The following is a 22,069-nucleotide window of genomic DNA, read 5'->3' on the forward strand; positions in this document are numbered from 1 at the left end:
TTAGAAGAGACCGTCGACGGAAGATACGGAAGATACGGATCCTTCGCGATCAGATTTCCTGAATTGCTCGACGATTATTTGATTATAGTGGTTCGAGATTTTCGTAAAAGTAGGAAGAGGGGTCTGGTGATGGAGGGCTGGGGATTCTATGAGCAGAGGCAATGAATAAAGTATCACCTTAGGTTGAATGCTTTACGATGCTTTTTGTATTGTATACACGGTGGGACAAGTTGTCGAGTCGCTGATGTTATCAACCTCAAGCTTTGTTGTTTACTCCAAGAAGTAACACCAACATAATCTCCGGAGAATCCATGAAAAATAATAATTGTCTCTCGGGAAAGACTCGTTCAATTTCCTCGAGGAATGAGCTTAATGTTGACACTTGAAATAATTTTCCGACATGTCACCCGGTATGCAGGAAGGTGTATGTATATTTAAGGGGACGCATCCTGAAGTAGGCGAGCGGATAAAAGTAGTTTTCTGGCCGGCTACTTCTCGATGTCGCAAGGGGGAGGAGTGGAGAGGAGGAAGAAAGGCGGACTCGCGGCGTCGCGTCGCGTCCTAGGGATAAAGACTCGATCGAACAGCTTTTATACCGTCTGAACGATTATGGTCGCCTCGCCGGTGGAAATTGATGACCCCGTACGACAGATCCTTCGAGTATTTACTTAATCGAAACTCGAGAGAGCCGAGGTCCATCATCCGGAAGTTTCATCCGACGATGCGTAATCAATTTCCCTCTTATACCGTCGTTTTTTATTTCCAACCGGCGACAACTTTCTACGATCGAGCACAGAGACGTTTTCATAAATCGACGAGTTAACTAACCATAAGAAATAATCTGATAATCAATGCACCCCACCCACGTTTCTCCAATTTACTTTGTCTCTCGCAGAATGTAATGAAAGGTTGCGCGCGGAACAGACAAAAATTTGAATTTCGGATTGCGAGAGATGCGAGAGCGCAACTCTCTCTCTGTGTGTCTCGTTAGGGGAATTAAACAGGAGATATTTATATGTGAAATTACAAATTCCAGCGTTTAAATAATGTATTGAAAGAACCGTGACGAGTTACATGTGTGTTGGTGCGAATGCGTGCCGGTGAACGGGAATTGAATGAAAACGTAGTCGTGATGAAAGAAACAACCGTAGCTGATAGGACGAAGCAGCTGCAATGTAGCAGCCACAGGATGCAATTATCCTATAATATCGGGTTAATGGACGGCGTGTGGGCTTCTTTAATGCGACCTCAACGAGCAGCACACGAGAGCGAGAGAATCGTTGAACGAAGTGGCAAGATGACCGAGTTTAAATACAATTTCATTCAATTCTTTGGACGAGAACCTCGCGAATAAATACTGTTATAGTGCAGAAACAATTACTAAAGCTATCCTGTACGATCGATATCGAAGGATCCAAGGATCGAAAGAGTAGAATCAAACGATGCCGAAAACTACGAACGGATTTAAAGATCATCCCTCAGCGGCCGAGGGGAATGGAAAGATGCGAAGCGTTGATACGGGATACAGCTCGCTCGTCGGACACGAGATGGGGAAAACTGAATTGGACCGCGAAGGGTTAAAGAATTCACCGGTATCTTGGGGCGCAATCGAAGCGACGTGTCTCGGGGAATTCAATCTGCGGAATGCTCCATTTTTATCGAGAGACAGTGGCAGGTGTCGAGCACCGGCGCGGCGCGGCGGCGAAATACGCGTCTGCTTGCCAAAAGATATCTTGGCCGTTACCTAGTCGCACAGTGGCCCGCAAAATCATTTCACCACATCGGAAATTAATTTTAACAGTTCACTGAAATCAATTTATACGAAGCTGTTTCAACTCGAAAACGAACATAACAACATTTTTAGAACCTCCTCTCTTAAACATCGCGAACGCGGGTTTGTTCATCCCCGTGCAGGAATCGATAATCGCGTGTACAGGGATGATCGTGCATCGGTCACCGCGTAGCCGGTGCACGCGTGTCGACGAAATCCGCTTCTCGTCGAATTTATCGCGCCCGTAAAAAGCCCGTCCCCGTGAATCCGCATCAAAGCGGAGATTCACGAGCGACGGTACCGGCACGGCGGGCAATTCTGGTAAAACGTTTCACTCCGAAATCCGCCTTATCCGAGCGCGCGCGCGCGCGCTCGCACGGGGGCCTCCCCCCATCCGGGCCACGGCTCGTAAACTTTTCCCGTGGTTTGCACGAGCGCGCGCGAACCCTCTTTTCCGAAACCCCTGCGCGCGACCCCCTCGCTCTGAATTGTAAATTTTCATCGGATCGCGATCCCCCCCCCCCCTCTTCCTCGCATTGTCAGTCTACCCTGTTCTCTCCGTAGTGTTTCGGCGCTTCGTTTTCTTCCGTTCGGTGAGCCCTTTCCCATGAGCGAGCGTCCGCGCGTCTCGATACCATCGCGATCGAATTAGAAACACGAGAGGAAAATCGATTTTCCACCGCCGCGCCGGTTTTAATGGGATTGGGAGAAATTAATAATGGCGATAAGAGATTTTGGGAATAGTGGGATACATCTAAAAAATTTTCAAAACTTATTAGGTCAGTGGAAAAAATCGTGTCCTTGCGTTTTCATAAAGAAATTTCTCACTGATCTAATTAGTTCGATAGTCATCCGCGAAGGCTGATTAGAAACTCACTTTAGCAGAGTGTTCAGAGTACTCTGTCTGATCATACAGCATTGCAGTATAGGCGCCAGAATGGAGATCTCGTCGTAGTAAGGCTTCCCAAATCCCCTGCCGTGGTCCAAGTGCAGGGGGAACGTATTGTTCCCGAAGATCTTGAACGTCTCGTAATGGTGTCTGTCCATATTCCCCATGAGGAAGTCCAAGACAGCCATGTCCATCAGATCGAGAAGCCTTCGACCCTCGTCATAAGGCGGAATTTCCTTCACCAGGGAACAGTAATCGGAATCTGAAACCATTTCAATACGTCCAACTCTGAACGACCACAATCTCAGTCTCTAACATAACAATCTCGACGTAGGAACATTTCAATATGAAACAATCGAGGCGCGTGAAGGGGCCCTCAAGTCTACAATTTAGTCATCTCTCTCGAGAATATTTTAAAGCACATTAATATGTTAAAGCACATTAGTGTTTCGAAGAACATTATCCTGTAGGTGGATCTAAATGCTCGAGTAGCACGCGTGCATTTTAAATTCAAATCACTGTCAGGGTTCGAGCGCTGCGGCATCGGGCGAACTTTTCTCAAGCAACTGGTGGCGTTGGATAGAGCAACGGCTGCTCTTTGAAACCCGCTCTGTTTCGTCCCGATACGGCCGGCCGTTCCGGAGATATCGCTGATTGAACGATCGTTTTTAATAATCTCTCTCCGCGCTCGAGAAATCCTTCTCTCCGTCGAACGCTGACCTGCCCCGAGCTACGAGCTACGAGCACGTGCGCTGGTCAGCTACAGACGCCGAGTCAGCGGTTTTTCCACTAGCACCAGTCTGCCGTACGCATTTCCCCGGGAAAAAAAAGATCTGGGCCAACGTACCATTTCCAAGGAATTCCAGCATCCCATTCATACACCCCATCCCGTCCCACATCCCACCATACAGCCGACACATTTCAAATGCACGCTTTAAAGCCCGATATCTCGGCAACCGATTCAGCTATCAAGATGAAACAAAATGGAGAATCGAGGACCGAGCACTATCATCCGCCTTACCGGGCCATTCGTGTCACGCGGTTCTCATCGTGGCCATGGGATCTCGTATAAATAGCACAAACTGCCATAAACCGGAACAGGATCGTGCAATAATAAAATAGAAAAAATACAATAAAACGTGGACATCTAGTATAGACAAACGAATGGCGTCGACAGATGGGCGTTGTTGACATTATTACCCATCGTTGCAACTCCGTTGAGCGATCAAAACACGGGAGACACAGTGACATACATATTTAAATCCCAAATGAAAATCGCGCACTAGGGGTTAATCGAATCGTGGTTACTCCATAAGATGCCATTAGGAGTCATCGATTGGATCGAACACGGTTATAGAAATCTAGATCACTTACCATGCTCCCACTGGGCCTTTTTGCGTTTGTGGTAGCTCCTTCTCCAGGGGTGTCGCCAGGCTTTCCTCGCGGCGAACGATTTATCCGGTAGAAACGCCGCGAAACTGCCTTCGAGGGTGTCCGGATTTCCGCAAATCGCGTGCGCGGTATCGCAATAATAACTGCACTTGCCGTGGAAGCAGATATTGCCGGCGGGACTGACGAAGAACGTCTTCAGGAGTTCGCCGTCGGCGATTTGATAAATCTCCGTCGTCAGGTTCAACGTTCGACCGGTGACTGGCATCGCCCTCCGGAATCCTAACAGTCTGCAAACAAATCGTTCCAACTGCTGCAGAAACTGTTACACACGCACACGCACACGCACACACACACACTTCTCACTCGCTCTCTTACTGCCTCTCTTCCGGAGTGGAAAAACGTTTCGATCGGATTAGGAAAACTCTGTCGGTGCGGTGGTCTGATCGACGGACCGAAATTACCGTGGAATTCTCACCGACTCCGTGCTACCCGGCTTTCCGCACCGTTCTACCTGTTTTCCTAGCATTCTATGGTTGCGAAAGCCTGCAGAATATTCGGTGATCGTTTATGGTAGAGCTGGGATTGTCAGAAAATTATTGGACGTCGGATTATTCAACTCTGAGCGAACTCTGAACAGTAAACTGTGCACTTTATCAATTTGCGAAGCGTTTTCTACGTTGCACTGGTTCGTAACGTGTTTATTTTAGTTTGCGATCGAATAGACGAGTTAAAGGAGTTCCAACGGGCTTCCAGTCGATTCAGATTATAACGGAATATTCTTGAATATACTCAATAATTATTTCATGTTAACTCACAATTTCAAAATCTTCTTGTAGTAGATCTGCGAATTTACAATTATTTTTCAATTGTTTGCACAAGATTGACCCGAGTGCCAGTACCACGAAATTAGATTACGATACGATTCAACGAACGGTAATTGCATCGAATAGCTTTTTTCTTTTATATTCTGTCGAGAGCTCGCTGGCGACTGATCGTAATTTGCTTAATTGCGAAACAAGAGGAACCGAGAAGAACGGAGTGCAGTAACGATGTTTGACAACGGAGTGCTCAAGTATTTTCTTACCTGTCTAAATGGAAGGCTGCGATCTCGGCCGTGTGTCTCTCGAAGTCGGTGAAATAGAAGTGATTCGGCAGAGTCTGTTGCTCCCGAGGAAACCTGTCGCAGAAACAAACACTGTTGTCACCAAACACTCGAGCTCCAGTGGCACGTATAAAGTCCCCTACAGATTGTCAGAACCGTCGCCGCGCCGCGTCGCGTCGATCCGATAGACAACACGAATACACCTGTACCTGTCGCTGTAGATATTAACCGTGCCCTCGTTATTTTTTATTTCGTCAAATAATCGAATCTCGCATGCTTTTTCGACTCTTAAATGCTTGCGTAATACTACATTCAACCAGAATGGGAATTACACAAGCGCAAGGTAGAAACCACAAATGTGTCTATTGTTAAGTAATTCGCGGAGGTTCTCGCAGCGATGACGGTGTGAAAGAATCTCGATTCCGCGCCGGGATCGTCAAAAAATATTTTTCCGAGAGGAAAGTGTGTTGCATCGAAACAATTCCCGAATATATGTACGTTGCCCGCGTTTCCATCCACGCAATCCGTAAAAAAAAGCGTGAGAACCGCACACGTGCCGAAAAGTCTTCGGAAGGCGCCGCGCCGCGCCGTTCGGATCTGCGGAGAGGCCCCAGGGAAATTTGTCGTTTCCCGGGAAATACTTTTCCGTTCAAGGGCATCGTCGAGGTTTACCAATGAGAACAGACGGGGGCGCGGGCGGGGAAGTTCTCGTGAAAGCGCGCAAGAGGGCTGGAGAAAGTGGAAACGGAAAGTGGTATCCGGCTTTCGATGCAGCGGACTTGTATGTCGTCGCGAACGTATTTCCATCGGAAAAAAAAACAAAACGGAGATCCCCGTTCTAATCTGCCGCATTTTAACATCGAACTTGTATGGAGACATTCGCACGAAACTGGATGTTTAGAAATGAATTTATAACACGCCGGAAGTAAATGACGGTAAAATCGCGTGACGGGAAGTCGATTCCGACAGTCGGGAAGGTAATTCCCACCGGGGAACGTTTCCGCGGAGCTCTTCCCGTTGTTTTTCGGAAAATATTTTGCCCGTTCAAGGGCGCGTCACGTACGACCGAAGAAACGTCGACTGCGTCGGAATCTAAAAGGAGACGATTCCTCGAGAAAACACGGAGCGATACGAGAGCAAGCGGGAAGGTTGCGGGGTGGGAACGTTACGGTCTCTGTCTTCCCCGATGCCGTTCTCTAGCCTGGCTCCATCGTGGAAGTCGACGGCGATAAATAAAAAAGACATCCCCCGGGGAATCCTTCCCGTACGTGCGCACCTTTTCTTGCGGAATACCGGAGAGAGGGAACAACGAGAGCCTGAATTCCGGCGATGTACTGACGTTGAACGACCGTGTTCCAACGGGACTCGATGGGAATGTAAATAATAGGAGGGAACCCCCCGCGACACGAAAACAATTATTCTTAATCGAAATTCTGCGCGACGCAGAACCAACGAAAACAGATTCGACCTTGTGGATTTACGCGAGCGAATAATATTTAAAGAAAATGGGGGAAACTAGGAGTGGGGGAAAAGGGGACTTTATATTTCAGCGAACAATTTTATTTACCTGGTCATGGAGGATTAAACTCAAGGTTTATTTTGTACATTCATTTATTCGACTAGTCGCGCGTCGTCTACCTACAAGATGTACATAAGTATATACAGTGGAAAATGTAGGACAAAAAGGACAAGCTCACGAATTAAATGAAATAAGAAAACCACAGAAATCTTCATAACAAATCTGTTACGATATTGAAGAGCGAGGGGTTGAGATTGTTAAATGGACCGTGCCGAGTTTGTTCCTCGAACGAGCAACACAAAAATCCCGGGTATAAACTGTAGGGGAAGAAAAGTGGAGGGTAGCCGAAAGATTCGTAGCTCGATCAAATATTTACCCACGATCTTGGATTTTACGAGCCAGCTGGTACCTACACACATACGTACATACGTACACACGGGATCTATAACGTTTCTATCGAGCGCTACACGTAGATCCGGTGCATTCGAATAACGTTCAATTACAGAGCAACTTGAGGAACTGCGTGTCATCGCAAGGGGTTGGAGAAGTCGAACGACTGTAACAGCGAGTCTCGCGAAGGAACGAGGCAAGTTTTAATTCATTGCCATCGACATGGTGGTGGAGTTATTCGACGCAACGGTTTCGTACCGTTTCCACCGAGTTTCGACCATTCCCCTCGGAAATGTCAGAGCCGAGAAGTTCACCGTTTTACTGCGTCGCTTTATCGATGCTCGAAAGGTTGCAGGTGGTCGAGACTACTGGCGAGAATAGATCGACGTCCCCGAATCGTTTGATATTTTCGTACCGGCTCAAAGATCGCGCAAACTAGCGTTTATCGGGTGGAAGAACTATAAATCTTTTCTCCGGGAGACTAATCGGGGATGCAGTAACTAAAGGCAGCAACTCAACAATTGTGTCTCATTCGTCTAATTTTTCTTGTAGAATGACGAACGTGCGAGTAACGGACGGATCGAGAAGGAAAAATGGAAAAATCGCGATCAAGAAAAGATCGCCGTTCCAAAATAGTCCGATACCTTTGCCCATCGATCGTTCGAAAGTATTTTTTATCAAAGAAACTATAAATTGCCTCGGGGGAAGCGCGATCTATCTTTAAATGGAGAATTCTTCACCGTCTGTGGAAAAAAAATTATCTAACGGGGAAAATAGAAAATAGATAGGAGGAGGGATGTCTAACCTTTCAGATAAGAGAAGACATCCACTGTCAAGGAGGATCAAGCGTTAACTTCCCGTAGTGAAATCGTTTTAGATTGCAGATCGTTCGACGGCCGAAGTAAAAATATTTCGAAAAAATGTGTGGGCTTTGGCTGGAAGAGATCGTACAAAGAAAATGTAGAAAAAATTTCAAATATAGAGAAACAAGAGAATAGAAAGATTATGAAGAACACACAGGATACAGAGAGCACGGAAGAAACAAGGAGAGTCTTTTGTGGAAGAAGGGTGACACGCACGCGTACGCAACACACACTCCTTGCCAGCCAGAACTCCGTTAACATGCCACAGGAGGATCGCTCCCGATGTGGCTGTGGAGCCGAGACAGCGACGAGTGGAAACGAAGCAACGAGACTTGGAAAAGCCGCCGTGGCGCGGCTGGCCGGGACTAGGAACTTTTCCGAGCAGGCCGGGCTAATTAATACGACGGTCGCCGGGTAATTAGCGCGTAATTTGCATCTGATTAAAAGTTAACTGGCGTCGCGAGGCAACCAGCCAGAGCCCAGCCAGCCATCCAGAGAGAGAGAGAGAGAGAGAGAGAGAGAGAGAGAGAGAGAGAGAGAGAGAGAGAGAGAGAGAGAGTCAGGCTTCATCTCCTGACCTTCCGACTTCGTCGGCATAATTTTGTTTACCGAGAGCTTCCTCGCGAATTTTCGGCCCGCCCTTTTACCGACCCTTCCCGCTCGGGAAAGTGTGTGGAAAAGATAACCTGCGTTTGCCCCGGAATAATTACGCCCGGTGTAAGACCCCGTCACTCGGTGTATTCAAATGAACCCGTTATACGGACCTCGTCGAATTTATTCTGCCAGTTTCGGGAATATTAATTGTCCCCCCCTACCCGGTGCGAACTTTCTGATTTATGGGTCGTGTTTAGCATCTGGAGCACGACGACCTCCGTGGAACACGGAGATAAGGTGCGCGAGGTGCTATTGGTCGCTTCTGTTTACTATCATAGTATGGTTGCATCGATCTCGGACGGTCTCTGGAAATCTCCACAGAGTGTAAAAAATTGTTTAGACACTCGATACAATTTTTGAACCCCCCGTACAACCAATGAATCTGAGCAATTATAAAAGAAAAAAATTATAAGAAATTCGAGAAATTATTGAAGGATCGCGAACAAGGTGTCACTATGTTAGTAACAATTTGTGTTGGCATCAATTTCCGATGTTTGCTTAATTCCCAGCCACTCTCGCGACCAATTCAGTTCGCGTGGCGAATTTCGCTGAAAAAACTGGAGAAGCACTTGGCCAGCAGTCCGCAAACCCGTGCTCGCAACCTAACGCTAATTACAGCCGGTCAATGATGTAGGTCGATGGTAATTGTTGCTGCTTGATCGGGCCGCGAGTGGCACCGCGGAAGAAAAATGGCGGCTGGGCCGCGGAGCCATTCGCTTTTAACCAGTTAAATGGAACGCATTACCGGACTATATTCGATGAAATCTATAGCGGATATGCCGACCGTGTTACAGCACGCGTTTCCTGCGAATTTAATCTATAAAGCTTCATATTTCATTAATAAATTCACGGTTAATTCCCCCGGAGAGAGGATCGCTAAAAATTTCTCGAACTTTAGCGATACCTGATAAAATCAGAGAAAAACGGGAACTTGTTTTTAATAATCAAGTGGACGGCATTGCAACGCGGAAAGTTCCTCGTAAAATTTAATAACGGGGACGCTTGAACTTGTCGACAACTATGGTAAAGAGAGGAAATTCAATTTTCTCGAATTCAGAAAAAAATGCTTCTTATTCAGAAGTGCGCAGAAAATAAAGCACCTGCTTTTTGCGAAAGCAGAAGTATAATTTGGTCGGTTAGAAATTGTTTGGGGGACGCTGTAAATAAAATGCTGTATTTAATGCTCCGTTTGCTTAGAATGCGATTTGTAAATGTCGGATAAACACACCTGTCCCAATATTTCCGTGACAGGAGCACGTCACACAGGTCTTGCGCGCTTCCACGCTGGAAATAAAGAGAACATCGTACTTGTTACGAAAATATGCAGCGAAGATGAAATAATAAACGATGTCAACCCGAGAGTACAAGGTAATCTTCGCGGAACAGAATAAACTGCACTCGCGAGGATGGACCTACGAAAATAACACGCTGGAACTATTTAATGGAAGAGTGTACGAGGGCTCGGTATGTCTAAAGGAATATTCACAGTATGTGTACAGATGCAGAATGTGCGAGACCAGATGTATTTGGGGAATTTTAGGAAATTGACTCGACGATGGACAGCGGTAATAAAGATTCCAATCGGTACTTCCTGTTCTCAGAGAATTCATTCGGTTCTAAAAGGAAAGTAACATAAAAAAATAAAAATACCGCGAGAAAACTAACAAAAATATACTCTTACCTTCTCCAAACACACCGCTATAAATACGAAAATCGTTTCCCGTCACTCCTCGCACCTTTCTCCGAGTAAAAAAAACCCCAAGGCGGCCGATTTCAGGTGGATCCGACCGAGACTCCGTCCGAACTAAAAATCGAACGAAAAGTGTGCTTCCGAGAGGTAAAAGTCGTCGAAAATCGTGGAGAGAGGTCCTCGAGGATGTACATCGTGGGTCGAAGTGCGCAATCAAAGGGCCTTCACGCGGGTCGCAATAAAAAGATCCTCGAAGAAATAATTTGCCGTGGAGAGAGAGAGAAGCGTCGGGAGAAATTGTCCATTCAATGAATCTCCAGAGATAGAGATAGAGAGAGAGAGAGAGAGAGAGAGAGAGAGAGAGAGAGAGAGAGAGAGAAGGAGGAGGAGGAGGGTGAGGGGGGAGGGGTGGCGGAGAAAGAAGAAGGGGTTCGGTAGAAGTAGAAAAGAAAGCCGAGGCTCGTTCGTTTCGAAACGAGAAAAAGAGGTGTCCTCCTTAACGTGTAACGAGAGCTTATTGCGGGATTGGTGGCGTCGGGACGCTCGCAATTTCGCCGTGGAAAATTCTCCTCTGTCCCTTCGGCGGTTGGGGGTTGGCCGAGGCCCGGAAACTTTCCATGGAACTTATTGCCGAACTTATTACCGGAGTTTAAGCCGACCTCTCGGCCACTTATCGCGGAATCTTCGGCCGACCGGAAGTTTAAAGGGCCGAGTGTGTGCGCTCGGAGTTCGGCGGGTATAGTGGGTGCGGCGGGCGAGGGCAGGGGATGGAAAGAAGAGTCGTCGAGGAGAGCCGGAAAGGTGCGGCACAGATAAAAAGAGTCGCAATAAGCGACGACGACCCTCACTTGTCTCGAATTTTCTCTCCACTTCGGGATATTACGTTTCCTCTGCTTTATTCCCTTCTCTCACACCCCCGACTCACCCCGCCGCCAGAACAACGCCCCTAACTCGTTCGAAATGGTCTGGACCCTCCTGGATCGGGACCACGCGAATTTATGACTCGTGAGAAGTTTCCGATGGTTTTTAGCGTTTAATTGATTGGGGGTGTTCCGTTTATTGCCGAGGGATACAGTGAAACGGTATCTTGTGCAAATCTTCTTGTGATTTTTCTGCAATTTTTGTTTTACACTTGAGTTGGATGATTCATGATTTTTGTATTTTAGAAAGGACTGACAGGAGAAGAATATCCCGTGCTCGAGCACGTTTCTCCGAGGAACCGTGATCACGACGGGACATTCGATCCGTCGAGGCCTCGGACCCTAAACGCCCCGAAGAAGCGACGCATCCGAGAAGTCACGATCGCCAACCCTCGCGAAAGCATTTCTGGGTCTCAGACAATGGGAGGATGTGACGTATCGCGTTTTCCGAACGGAGAAAGCGAAAAGAATGCGAGATGATAGTCGGCGGCGACGGTGACGGGGACGGGGAGAGAAAGACAGTGAGAGCGCGCGGGCGATGATAATTGAGTAGAAGAGGCAAGGACAATTCGAGTGGCTCTCTCACGGCACGAGGCACTTTGCCATCCACTTATGTAATTGTGCTCCTAATCCCATCCCACGTAACTTCGTCAACCGCGTGTACACGATGCACCGATGCACCGATGCAAGCGCAGAAAAACCGCAGCCGCGTGTCACGGCCTCTCCGGAGGTGCAGCCCGAGGAAAGAAGAGGGAAAAGTGAGAAAACGCGCGACGATAATCCCGTAATTTCGCGTGTTTGCGCGGTGATAGTTTTTACCGATTAAACCTAGTTAGGTGTCCCCCGAGCCTTGATACGATGCGACATCCTGCACGCTTCCTACATTTTGATCTGTCATTTTTCTGGGACGACTGTGAAGCTGATCCCTGCTGGCTGAGGCATTTGTCTAGTTTTTAATAACTAGGATAAAAATGAAATTTTCGGTGCCAATATCTTCGTAAAATAATTCACTAGAATCTATAAAAATGCAAGGCCTAGCTAATCAGAAGATTACCTTTCTACACGAAATTCACATTCTAATAGTTTAGTTCACTAAGAAATAATCTGTTTGCAGCATCGAGAGCGAATTCTTGTTCTAAAAAGAACAACTTTGGACTTTGTTCCAAGTAAGTAACAAGTAAGAGACACTTCGGCAAGTTTGAGGGGCGGGAATGCAGCTAATGCAGTGACTGCAGGCTTGCACCGACTGCAGCAGCGAGATGAAGTTGCAGGAAAATGTTCGCAAAGTTTACCGATTAAATAAATTGTTAATCCCTTCGAACGAACGTGTCCCAACAACGCTTCCACGATTTTATCGAGCCGACTTCGGAGGACCGGGAACGATCCCCGCGATTCGATTACCTTTCAAAATAATCTGTGGTAAACCCAGAGATCCCAAGGCGCGAAACTTTCTCCTCTTATCTTCATCCTCGAAGTTTTGCGCGTTCATTTGTAACACTAAGTAGTGCATTCGCCGAGCCGAATGTTAGTTATAGCTCACGCGCTTCTCGCTGAAGATAAGCGGCGCAACTCTAACAACTATCCTCGGTTAACCGGCAAGATGTACTCGAACTTTGAGAAAAGCTCGAGTCCCTTCGTTCGAACGCAATAAGAAACCAAGAACATTTACAATCATATAATCGATCTTCGACTTTTGAATCCATTTAAAAGAATGTTTAGATCTACAGAAACGGTATGAACAGGTGTATTTTTGTCTGGATCGCAACCGAGCCGACATTAAGCGCAGAAATAAAGGGAACAAGACCACGGAAGAGATCTCGCGTTGTTCCGATTAACGAAGAGCACTCTGCCAAGCTCCTATAATTCCGCGGGAAATGGAATAGCACTCACCTCATAGGCTTGAAAAGCGCCTGCATGTACGAATAGTTGATCTCGAGCTTGAGCTGCGTTCCGCCCTCCTTCTGGACTGTGAACAAAAAGAAAATAAAACGGGAATCAGATTGTTTATTCTACAACCGACGCGACGCGCGACGAGGGTAAAAAGACAGGCAACCCCTGCCGATTATCCCGGTCGTGCGAGCGAAACACGCAAATTGCTTAGGAGTAGTTTTCCGGCTCGATTTCACCCGAACGATCGAGATTTTCGATGCGATTGGGTCCCGTCGCGATTAAGCCCCGTCCCTCCCCTGCCACCGCGCCGCGCCGCCTAATTGCACTCGGCCGACGAGCAGATATCAAGCAATAATCGGCAGAGTGCATTTGTCGAGCACCGATCCCGCGAACGTGCCTGCATTACTCTTATCGGCTTCGAACCATTTGCGAGAATCGCTCGTCCTTCCGATGAAAACCACTTTTAATTGATTCAATTTTGGTAATGGTGATTACTTCGCAATATTGAAAATATCTACGAGTTCAATTAATTTTTCTAGTTAAAACATACGAACCGATGTAACGATGAGTTTTCGTTCTTAACAGTGAGTCGGCACGTTTATTCGCGCGTCAAGTTTCTTGGTAATGGCAGCATGCTAATTCCGTGTTAGTATGCCGTTCCAGATTCGGTCAGTCTCTCTCGGAGCACGTCGAAGGTTGTAACGATTTTTTCGCGACACGGGAAAATTCTTGGCAGAGATGTGCACGGAGGGGTATCGATCGGTCGTTCACTGTGTCAATTTCAGAAATGATGTATGCCTAATTTAGGTACCAGCCGCGCAGGTTACCCGCGGTCGATTTATCACGCGCGGCAATTAATCGTCGACATGCTGTCGCGTCGCGCAAGTCATTGACTCGAACTACTTACGCGGCCGGACCGCATTAACGCTTTGACCGGCGCGGAGCGGCGCGGCGCGTCCCCCGCGTATAGCCGACACGATTCTTCCGCCAATCTTGCTAATTAACTTGGCAGAAATTGCTCCGGAACAGGACGTAAAAATTTTGTTCATTCCAGCGAACTTCGGCCTTTAATCTTCTAATAAAACGATTTCTTTGCGAGGCATTGCGTCGAATCAAAATGTTTTCACGTCCTCGCATTCAAATACGAAATACAATCATTAGACTGCGTTCTTTTCGACTAAATCGTAAACGCGTCCGAGGTTTTTACAAGGGAATTATCTTCTCGTCGTTACGAGAAACAGATTTCCAGAACCACACATCTTTGTCACAGATTACCAAGACGTTAAAAAGGACTGTCCACGTAACCGGGTGGGCGGTGACGTAAACCAGCAATTAAACTCGACATTGACGCGAGCGTTGCGCAACCGTTGCTACAGAAAACATTAATGTCGGGATGCGATTGTTTAGATTTATTTTTAGCGAAAACCGAGAGCGTTTATACATCTCTCGCGCAGCTGTTGGAGCGGAACGTTGTCCTTGAACCCGAGGAAAGTTCGAAGGTTACTGTATGGACAAAGAAAGCCCGTCGAAATATCGGAAAACGAAACGAGCAACAAAACTCCTCGAATTCGGGAACCCATAATCGTTCGCGAGAAATTAATATCGGCCAAAGGAAAACTCTACGGTGAAAATAAAATAGAAGAAACTGGTGAAATATGCCGGAAGGGAAAAAAGTTGGAAAAGTTAGCGTAATTTTGTTAAGCGAAGGCAAACGAGGCGACGACGTCAGCGGGGAAAATACAGAATGGGAAATCAGGAGGACAAACAAAAATTTCTGTTTTAGCGAATTGAATTCCGAGAAAGTTTCGGTTCGAGAGCGTCGCCGAGATCCCGCGCTGATTAAACGTCTAATTTCGTGGATCGTGATTACGTATCGAAATCAGCTTTCAGAGTATCGAATGCCGGCAGCCTCTCTCCCGCCTCCTCTCTCAAGTTTCTTCCGGGGTTGTCTCCCTCTCTCGTTCTCTCCGCGCAATTTAATTATTGTTTAGCAACTTGGATCGACCCGCTTTGTCACCGAGATGCCCGAGCGGCGTCTTTGTCCCACCCACCCTTTTGATCGACGATCTAATTTCCTACGGCAGCCCGATACTGCTTAATAATTGGATCCCAGGCGACCGGGGACTCCTTGGCGCTGATTTAACTTCGTTCCCCCACGCCGTGCGATTTGTTTAACAAACTGTCATCGGAGATCCGATCACGCCGAAATCTATCGTTACTTTCCTGCCCTTCGATTTTACTCTTAGAATTCGCAACAATTGAACGATCCGACGCGATGTTAGCATTGCGGAGATCGTAGATACGGTATAATAGCGGTGTTATTTCGTGGGAAGACCGGCCTCGGATAGCCAGTTTAATAATTGATAGTCGACAACGAAGCGCCTCTCATCTCTCTGCAACCGCAATCGCAATCGAAAGAGAGAAAAATTGAGAGAGATAGTCTCTACATATATGACATTCGAACTGCTCCGCCTTGGAATAGAAAGAGAGTTCGGTGCGCGATAGTACGATGTGCACGGTGAATATAAATAATCGAGCCTCGAGAGTCGACACGACGATCGAGCCGGAAATTGCGCGTGCAACGCTGTGCCAGCTCTAATTTTAAAACGTTCCGCTTCGAGACCGCTATCTGTTTCGCTCTTTCCACTGTGATCCGATCGCGGCATTGTTAGTCAATGAACCGCGTCCCAGCAATTACTAAGCACAAAGCCACGGTCACAATAACACCGGTTAATTGACTGGCTTCATGGGCCGGACGAGAAATTAATTCGAACAGAGAAGATCGTTGCTCCGGACTTTCCAGATTAATTTTGTGCCCGCGTGTCCGTCTAATTCCACCTCTGCGTCCACGTTTCATTTGTTGCTTCGGCTTCGCACTGAAATCTCGATTTTGTCGTTACACAGCGGATTTTAATAGGATATCAAAATTGTCTGTACACGTTGTTACATGTCTCTGTTATAGGCGGTCTAGTATTTTAATAAAAATTGATAAAGAATTCCTTCGATAATAAATGAACCGATATCTCCAAGTAATTTTCCTAGCCGATTAAGATGGTCTAAACTGCCCTTAGAGATTTTTCAATGAATATCGAACCATTCGAAAGCTGAACAAGAAAACACCATCCGAGTAAAATTTCTGTTTGCGCTTTTCCGTGCATTTTCCGGTCTCTGATGCGTTCTCAAAATCTGAAAAAAGTGTGGCATATTTTGGATTCTGAGGCGCATTTTGGAGAATTTGTTCAGACTTTTTTTCCGCTAGGTATACAACCCGGTGTCTCCGTAAAAAGGGAATCCTCCAGCCAGGGGAAAGTCGATTCGTTGCGAGAAAATTTAATAAAGGTCCACGCACGGCTTACCGTCCATTATTTCGCCCGAGGAAAAATTCCGGGCACGATTTGCGTGCACTGTCGCTCGCGAAAATTTATATTACACCGGGTCTCGATCGTTTGCGATATCCACTCTCTCAGGGATCGAGGGGCATCGAGGGGTCGATATTGACCAGGAATTTCGATTGTTATACGTCGCGAGGGAGCCAGGACGTCTGACCTGTGGCGTCCGATTCCACTGAACGCCGCGGCAAAATCATCCGCGGCGCGGCGATTGTTTCGCGAATACCGTCGTAAACAATTTATTTTTCGCTGTTGTAAACTTTAGACCCTTTTGATGGGAGCTCTAAAAGTGCAAAGCAAGTCTTTTGGAAAAAAGAATTGAAGTATGATGACGTTCGCTTTAGATACAAGCCGAGAAAGTCGTTCGGAATTCGGGGCTTTAACAAATGGTGTCGTAAATCATTTATTTTTAGTTGTAAAAATTTTAGATTTCCGAAACTTGCAACTTCATCCCTTTCTGGGCTCATCAAAGATTAATCGAAAATGCTTACCAACGTGAACAATAGGCTTGTTCGAAATTTCCCACAGCAGCTGATCCACGTACTTCGAGTTCACCGGGTACAATTCCGTCCTGGAGATCTGCAAATGGAACCTCTCAAGAGCGGAGCTGTTCTTCCTGGAACAGAAACGAGAACGAATTAATTAGTTTTTATTAAGAGATTCTCTTGATTGCGCCCACGGCGCGCGGTGCGGCGCGGCGCCGTGATTAAAGGGAAAAAGGGGCGAATAGAAACGAAAGTGAAAATTCATGGATGGATTTTGTTTGCCAGAGGTATTCGATTCACGGCGAGCACGTCGTTCTTATGCGAGCGCGATGATTCAGGAAACGTAATTCGTGGCCTTTTAAAATGCATGGAATGCAGTCACGAGTCTGGCCCCTCGTTCCGCGTCCTGTCCAGGGATTTGCCCGGCTGTCTGATAGGCTATGCCATGGAGAACGAGGGTGTTTCCCATGGTGGTACGCGAATACCATTAGAGGATGGCCTTGGCTTATCTTCCGGTTGCGAGGGGGTTTACTGTACGCGTGACACGCGTCCACGAGAATCTGGTTTTTCTTCTCTGGGAGATCTAACCTTCCAGTTTTTCGTCGTTTCAATACTGCGTCTACACTTTACGGTAAATGTTATCTTTCGATTAAAGTGTTCACATTTTGCGAACTGCGAACCAACCGTAGACACGCATTATAGAGGGTTTACGGCACAATTGCAGTTTGGAAAAGATTAAACCACTGTGCACGTATTTCTCTTTTACGGAAAAGAGAACCAGCAAGATAAAAAATAGTAGATCTTTATAGAGGGTGAAACCAATCCCGTGTCGATACAAGGAACACGGTAAGAAGCTCTCGAGAGTCGAGCAATTTCGCGAGAAGCTCGCGAACACAAAAATCCGCGAGAAGTTTGTGCGCGCCGCTTTAGAAGCTCTTTCTTCTCGCCCCTGGATACTGTCTGTGCAATTTGCATACGGCCGCCAAGTGGAATCGAAAGAGGAAACGGAAAGGAAAGAGTGAAAAAAGAGGTATAAAGAAAGAGAGAAGGAGAGATAGAGAGAGAAAGCTTGTTACACGGCTGGTGGTCCAGAGGATCCCACCGGTTCAGCAGAAAATCTTCACCTTCGGTCTCCTCGTTTTTTCCGTGGGAAAGCAAGCCAGACGATGGCCGAGCAACCCCCTGCGGCTTGCATACTAACCACTCGACGACGCCGCGTTAAACCTTCGTGAATTATCTCGAGATTCGACGGACGAAGGGGATGAGCTTCCGGGAGACACTCGTCTCGACTTCCGCTGCCTCGAGAATCCCGTTGTTCCCTTGGAAAATCGTGCTAGCTACATAATAGTATTCGACGGGGAACGCTATTGGGGTGTTCAGACAAACTCCGCGAAAAATCTCACCCTTGGAATTATTAGTTGTTTCCTTTTCGGAGAAGAGTAATAGCACGCAGACCCCAGTCCAATAGCAAAATGAAGATCTTAAAAAATAGTGTAGAGAATAGTGCACCAAATAGCAGAGAAAATCAGGTCTGATCGATCTCCGAAATTCCAAGCTTTCCTTCACGCTCGCTATAGTCCCCGTACCGTATGTAGTTTGATTCTAATAAAATGCCGGGCGCTCGGTATTCGGACGTCTGTTCTATAAATTTTCGAGGAATTTTCATAACGAGTTCCAGGCAAGCGTGCGCGGTCGTAAAAGTTGTTTTTTCTGAAAACTTTATCAGCCATCACGGCCGGACGACTACGGCCTCGCGGAACGATCTATTAAAATTAATCAGCGGGCTAATTGCCACCTTAATCATACTCTCGTTCTAGTCGAGCGCGATTATTCCGAGCGCGACGCGTAATATGTTTCTCGACGGCGACGGCGACGACGACGATTGCACGCGGCGGTATGTAAATTGTTTTTACAAAGTTGCGCGAGAGAGAGAGAGAGAGAGAGAGAGAGAGAGAGAGAGAGAGAGTGCAACACTCTACGAGAATTCAATTTAAATACTCGCCCCGGACAAGAGAACTTAAACGCGTGCTAGGCTGCGTTGTATGACTGCACATTTCAAGAATACTAAAAATTAGCTTGCTTTTAAGTAGACGGTGAGTGGATTTTCACTGTTGGTTGCGAAAAAGTGAAAACGCGAAGGAAGCGATTCTTTTCGCAAAGGATCATCAGTTGTACCAGGATTGTAGAAACATCCTGTATTTATCGAAGGAAATTCGTTCGAAGAAGAAAAAGGGAGAAAACTAGGTACGGAGCGTCGCGTCGCGTCGTTACGTCGAACAAGCACCGGTAATTACTTACTCCAATAAAAATACAGGCTATCGTTAAGAAGTTTTCCAGGCCAGCGGAGGGAGACCGTGGCATCCGGGAAGTTTCCCAATTCCAGGACCGTCGCGAAACGCCGATCCCCGTCCGCGCGGTTTCTGTTGCGCCCGGTTCAGGGACTTGCGAAAATTCACCTGGTGTCCGCTCTGTACGCTTCAGTTTTACCGGGGAAAAAGATTGCAACTAATTTCCCGCGAAAATTACCGGGTAAATTAGCTAGCTGCAACACGACGTCGCGTCGTTCCCGAGCTAAATTTTCCAGGATTTGCAGATTGTGTGGTTGAAATTTCTTGCTTGGCATGTTTGCATTATATAAATAAGACACACCTTGTTGTACAGTTAGTTATGTTGTCTGCAGAGTTACTTATTCAATGGTTTGAACATATTTGCTTTGAACATTAAACGTAGAAAACAGATTGTCGCTAAAGAAAAGTGCTTCCCAAGGGCGCAGAAATCAATAGCGTTAAATAGAATTTACGGGGAGATGTCCAGCACATTGTACGACAGCTGATAAACACAATGTACAGGTGTGCAAGAAGCTGCAGACTAGCGTACCATAATTGAAATTCATCCCGTGACCAGGCTCGGCGTCTCGGCCTCTCTCAATGCCGTTGCCTCGTCGGATATCCGACACGACGCGACGTGTTTCCAATAAAGCACACTTTTTTCGCTAAATAAATCACTCGTCTAGTTAACGGAAACTTCTGACCCTGTCCAACACATTCCTCACTCGATTCAACTCTTCCCCTTTAAACAACACACTGTACCTCCCTTCGAAAAAATTATTCCGCAGACAGATACACACTGTGATTATAAGCCAAGGAGTTAAGAGCCTCGATTAGGAGGTTCCGCATCAACGTACTATCCCAAACAAGTAGGGGACCCGTTAGAGAAGCAAGGTTGAGGTGTAAGGATCGAGGGACGACTGCATCGAAATCCGCGGAACCGCGAGAATAAACAGGAAAGTTAATTAATACGAAGTGTGAAGCTCGTTGTGTGGGTGGTAGCTCGATTCCGTGTCGAATCGTTTTGATGAAACGACAGTGGGACACAGTCGGTGTTCGCGGGGGTCGCTCGGCCACGTCCACAGGCAAGACGTAATCAGTCAGTGTACATGAAAGCGTGACCTAAGCCTTCGTTACTGCACGTGCATGCGCCATGAAATTGCATTAGTGATCACTGCATATTGAGGCAGACTGTGTGCATTCTGACCTGTGCACACATGGACGCGCGACCGGGTACACGTACGCGGAGGACCGTGTACACGAGCGCGAATTGTATGAAACCCCAACTAGATATACACGGTGTGTCTACTTTAACGATCTCATCAATCGACGGAGCTGGCCAATATATGCGATGAGAGAGCCCCCCTTTCTCTCTCTCTCTACCTCTCACTCCCTTAATCCGTGGAATATCGTGTCACCAATCGATTGACGCGATAGTACTCTCTTCGAGACACCGGATATTAAGATCGGTGATAAGCCACAGTTTCGCTTAAACTGTTTTCACGATGTTCTCAGCGAATTAGCAAAATCGAAAACAAATTATTCTCATCGTACAGAAGTAAATCCTCATCGTGAAGAATCTAAGTAAAGCTGAATCGAAGGGTGGGATGTGGTTAAAAATAATTCTGCGGTTCACGGTGGCTTAATCCCCCTAACGAACCACGGAATTCCTGATACCGGATATCGAAGATGCCGAGCGTGTCCTCGAGGACGATTCTAATCTGTCGCGCGATTCTCCGGTCCAATCGTATTATAAATTAAGGCGGCGCGATGTCTAGACGCGGCAGTCGTCCCGGCAGAGATAATTGGAAACGGAATCCGTGGAAGCAAGTCCCGTTTGCCCTCGCAACGCCCGCGCCTGTACCCCTGCCCGTGTGCCCCAGCCCGTGCCCGTGCCGTTGCGGTGACGACTAAGACAATCCGTTCGGGTGTCGCGCGCCCGTTTCCCCCGGAAATTAGCTCGCCGACTGAAACACAGTCGACTGACGTGTTCCCTGCGATTCTAATCGCGATCCGTGAACCGAAACGAGACGAGACGAGACGAAACCCGCGATCACGTTCCCATAAATGAGGCTTTCAACTCCACACCATCGTAAGAACCCAGTGTCATCCACTTAATACGCACGCTGTTCGATTCTATTAACACCCTGAGACCCGAACATCATCCACCAGAATTTTAGTATCGTGGGTATGAAACAACATATGCAACAGAGGTAGTGTAAATGATAAAATTAATTCATAAATAAATTCAATCTTGTCATTTTCTCGCTTAAACGAGGAGGCTCCGAAATCAAAGGAGGCGCGTCTGCATTTTCCGCTAATGCGTTAATCCGTTGGGGGAAGTCTACTAATTTCTGCTGGCGGATTTATTGGCCGGTCGCCGCGCCGCGCCGTGCCGGTCATTGTCCGGCATCGGAATCCGCGGATGAATGGCTGGAATTTCAAAGGATCCACGGACCCTTCCGTTAATCCTCTTCCCGATGTTCACGGTGTCCACAGATTTTTTGCTCAATATGCACCGGGACAATGCCGAACAATCGTCGCTGTTCTTTTTCTTGCTTCCCGCTGCGTTTAATTAAGGGCTGTGCTGCTCTGTCGGCTTACAAAAAATCGAAACCAAAATTTTCTTTTGCTCTTTTTAATAGATTTTGCGTGATAAATATTAACTCGAACCGTTTGATCGCGCTCTTTCCAGAAAGAATATTTTCTAATTGTATTAGTTAATTAGAACGAAGTCATTGACGTGCCACAGCATCACGACGACACCGGACACACTGTATAGTTCTGC

The 22,069-nt window shown here is 47.0% G+C and overlaps 1 protein-coding gene across 1 annotated transcript in view; it reads right to left on the minus strand.

The window, feature by feature from the left end:
- LOC143215055 (extracellular serine/threonine protein CG31145) overlaps positions 1-22,069 on the minus strand; it is a 59,223-nt gene that overhangs the window by 6,702 nt on the left and 30,452 nt on the right. The window contains exons 2-6 of the mRNA XM_076436793.1: positions 16,961-17,085; positions 13,081-13,156; positions 5,137-5,229; positions 4,035-4,339; positions 2,649-2,922 (exon numbers count right to left, since the gene is read on the minus strand). Coding sequence (XP_076292908.1) covers positions 2,649-2,922; positions 4,035-4,339; positions 5,137-5,229; positions 13,081-13,156; positions 16,961-17,085 — 873 coding nt within the window. The remainder of the gene's footprint in view (positions 1-2,648; positions 2,923-4,034; positions 4,340-5,136; positions 5,230-13,080; positions 13,157-16,960; positions 17,086-22,069) is intronic.

This window comes from Lasioglossum baleicum, chromosome 13, assembly GCF_051020765.1.
Source record: "Lasioglossum baleicum chromosome 13, iyLasBale1, whole genome shotgun sequence".
Taxonomy (NCBI): Eukaryota; Metazoa; Arthropoda; class Insecta; order Hymenoptera; family Halictidae; genus Lasioglossum; species Lasioglossum baleicum.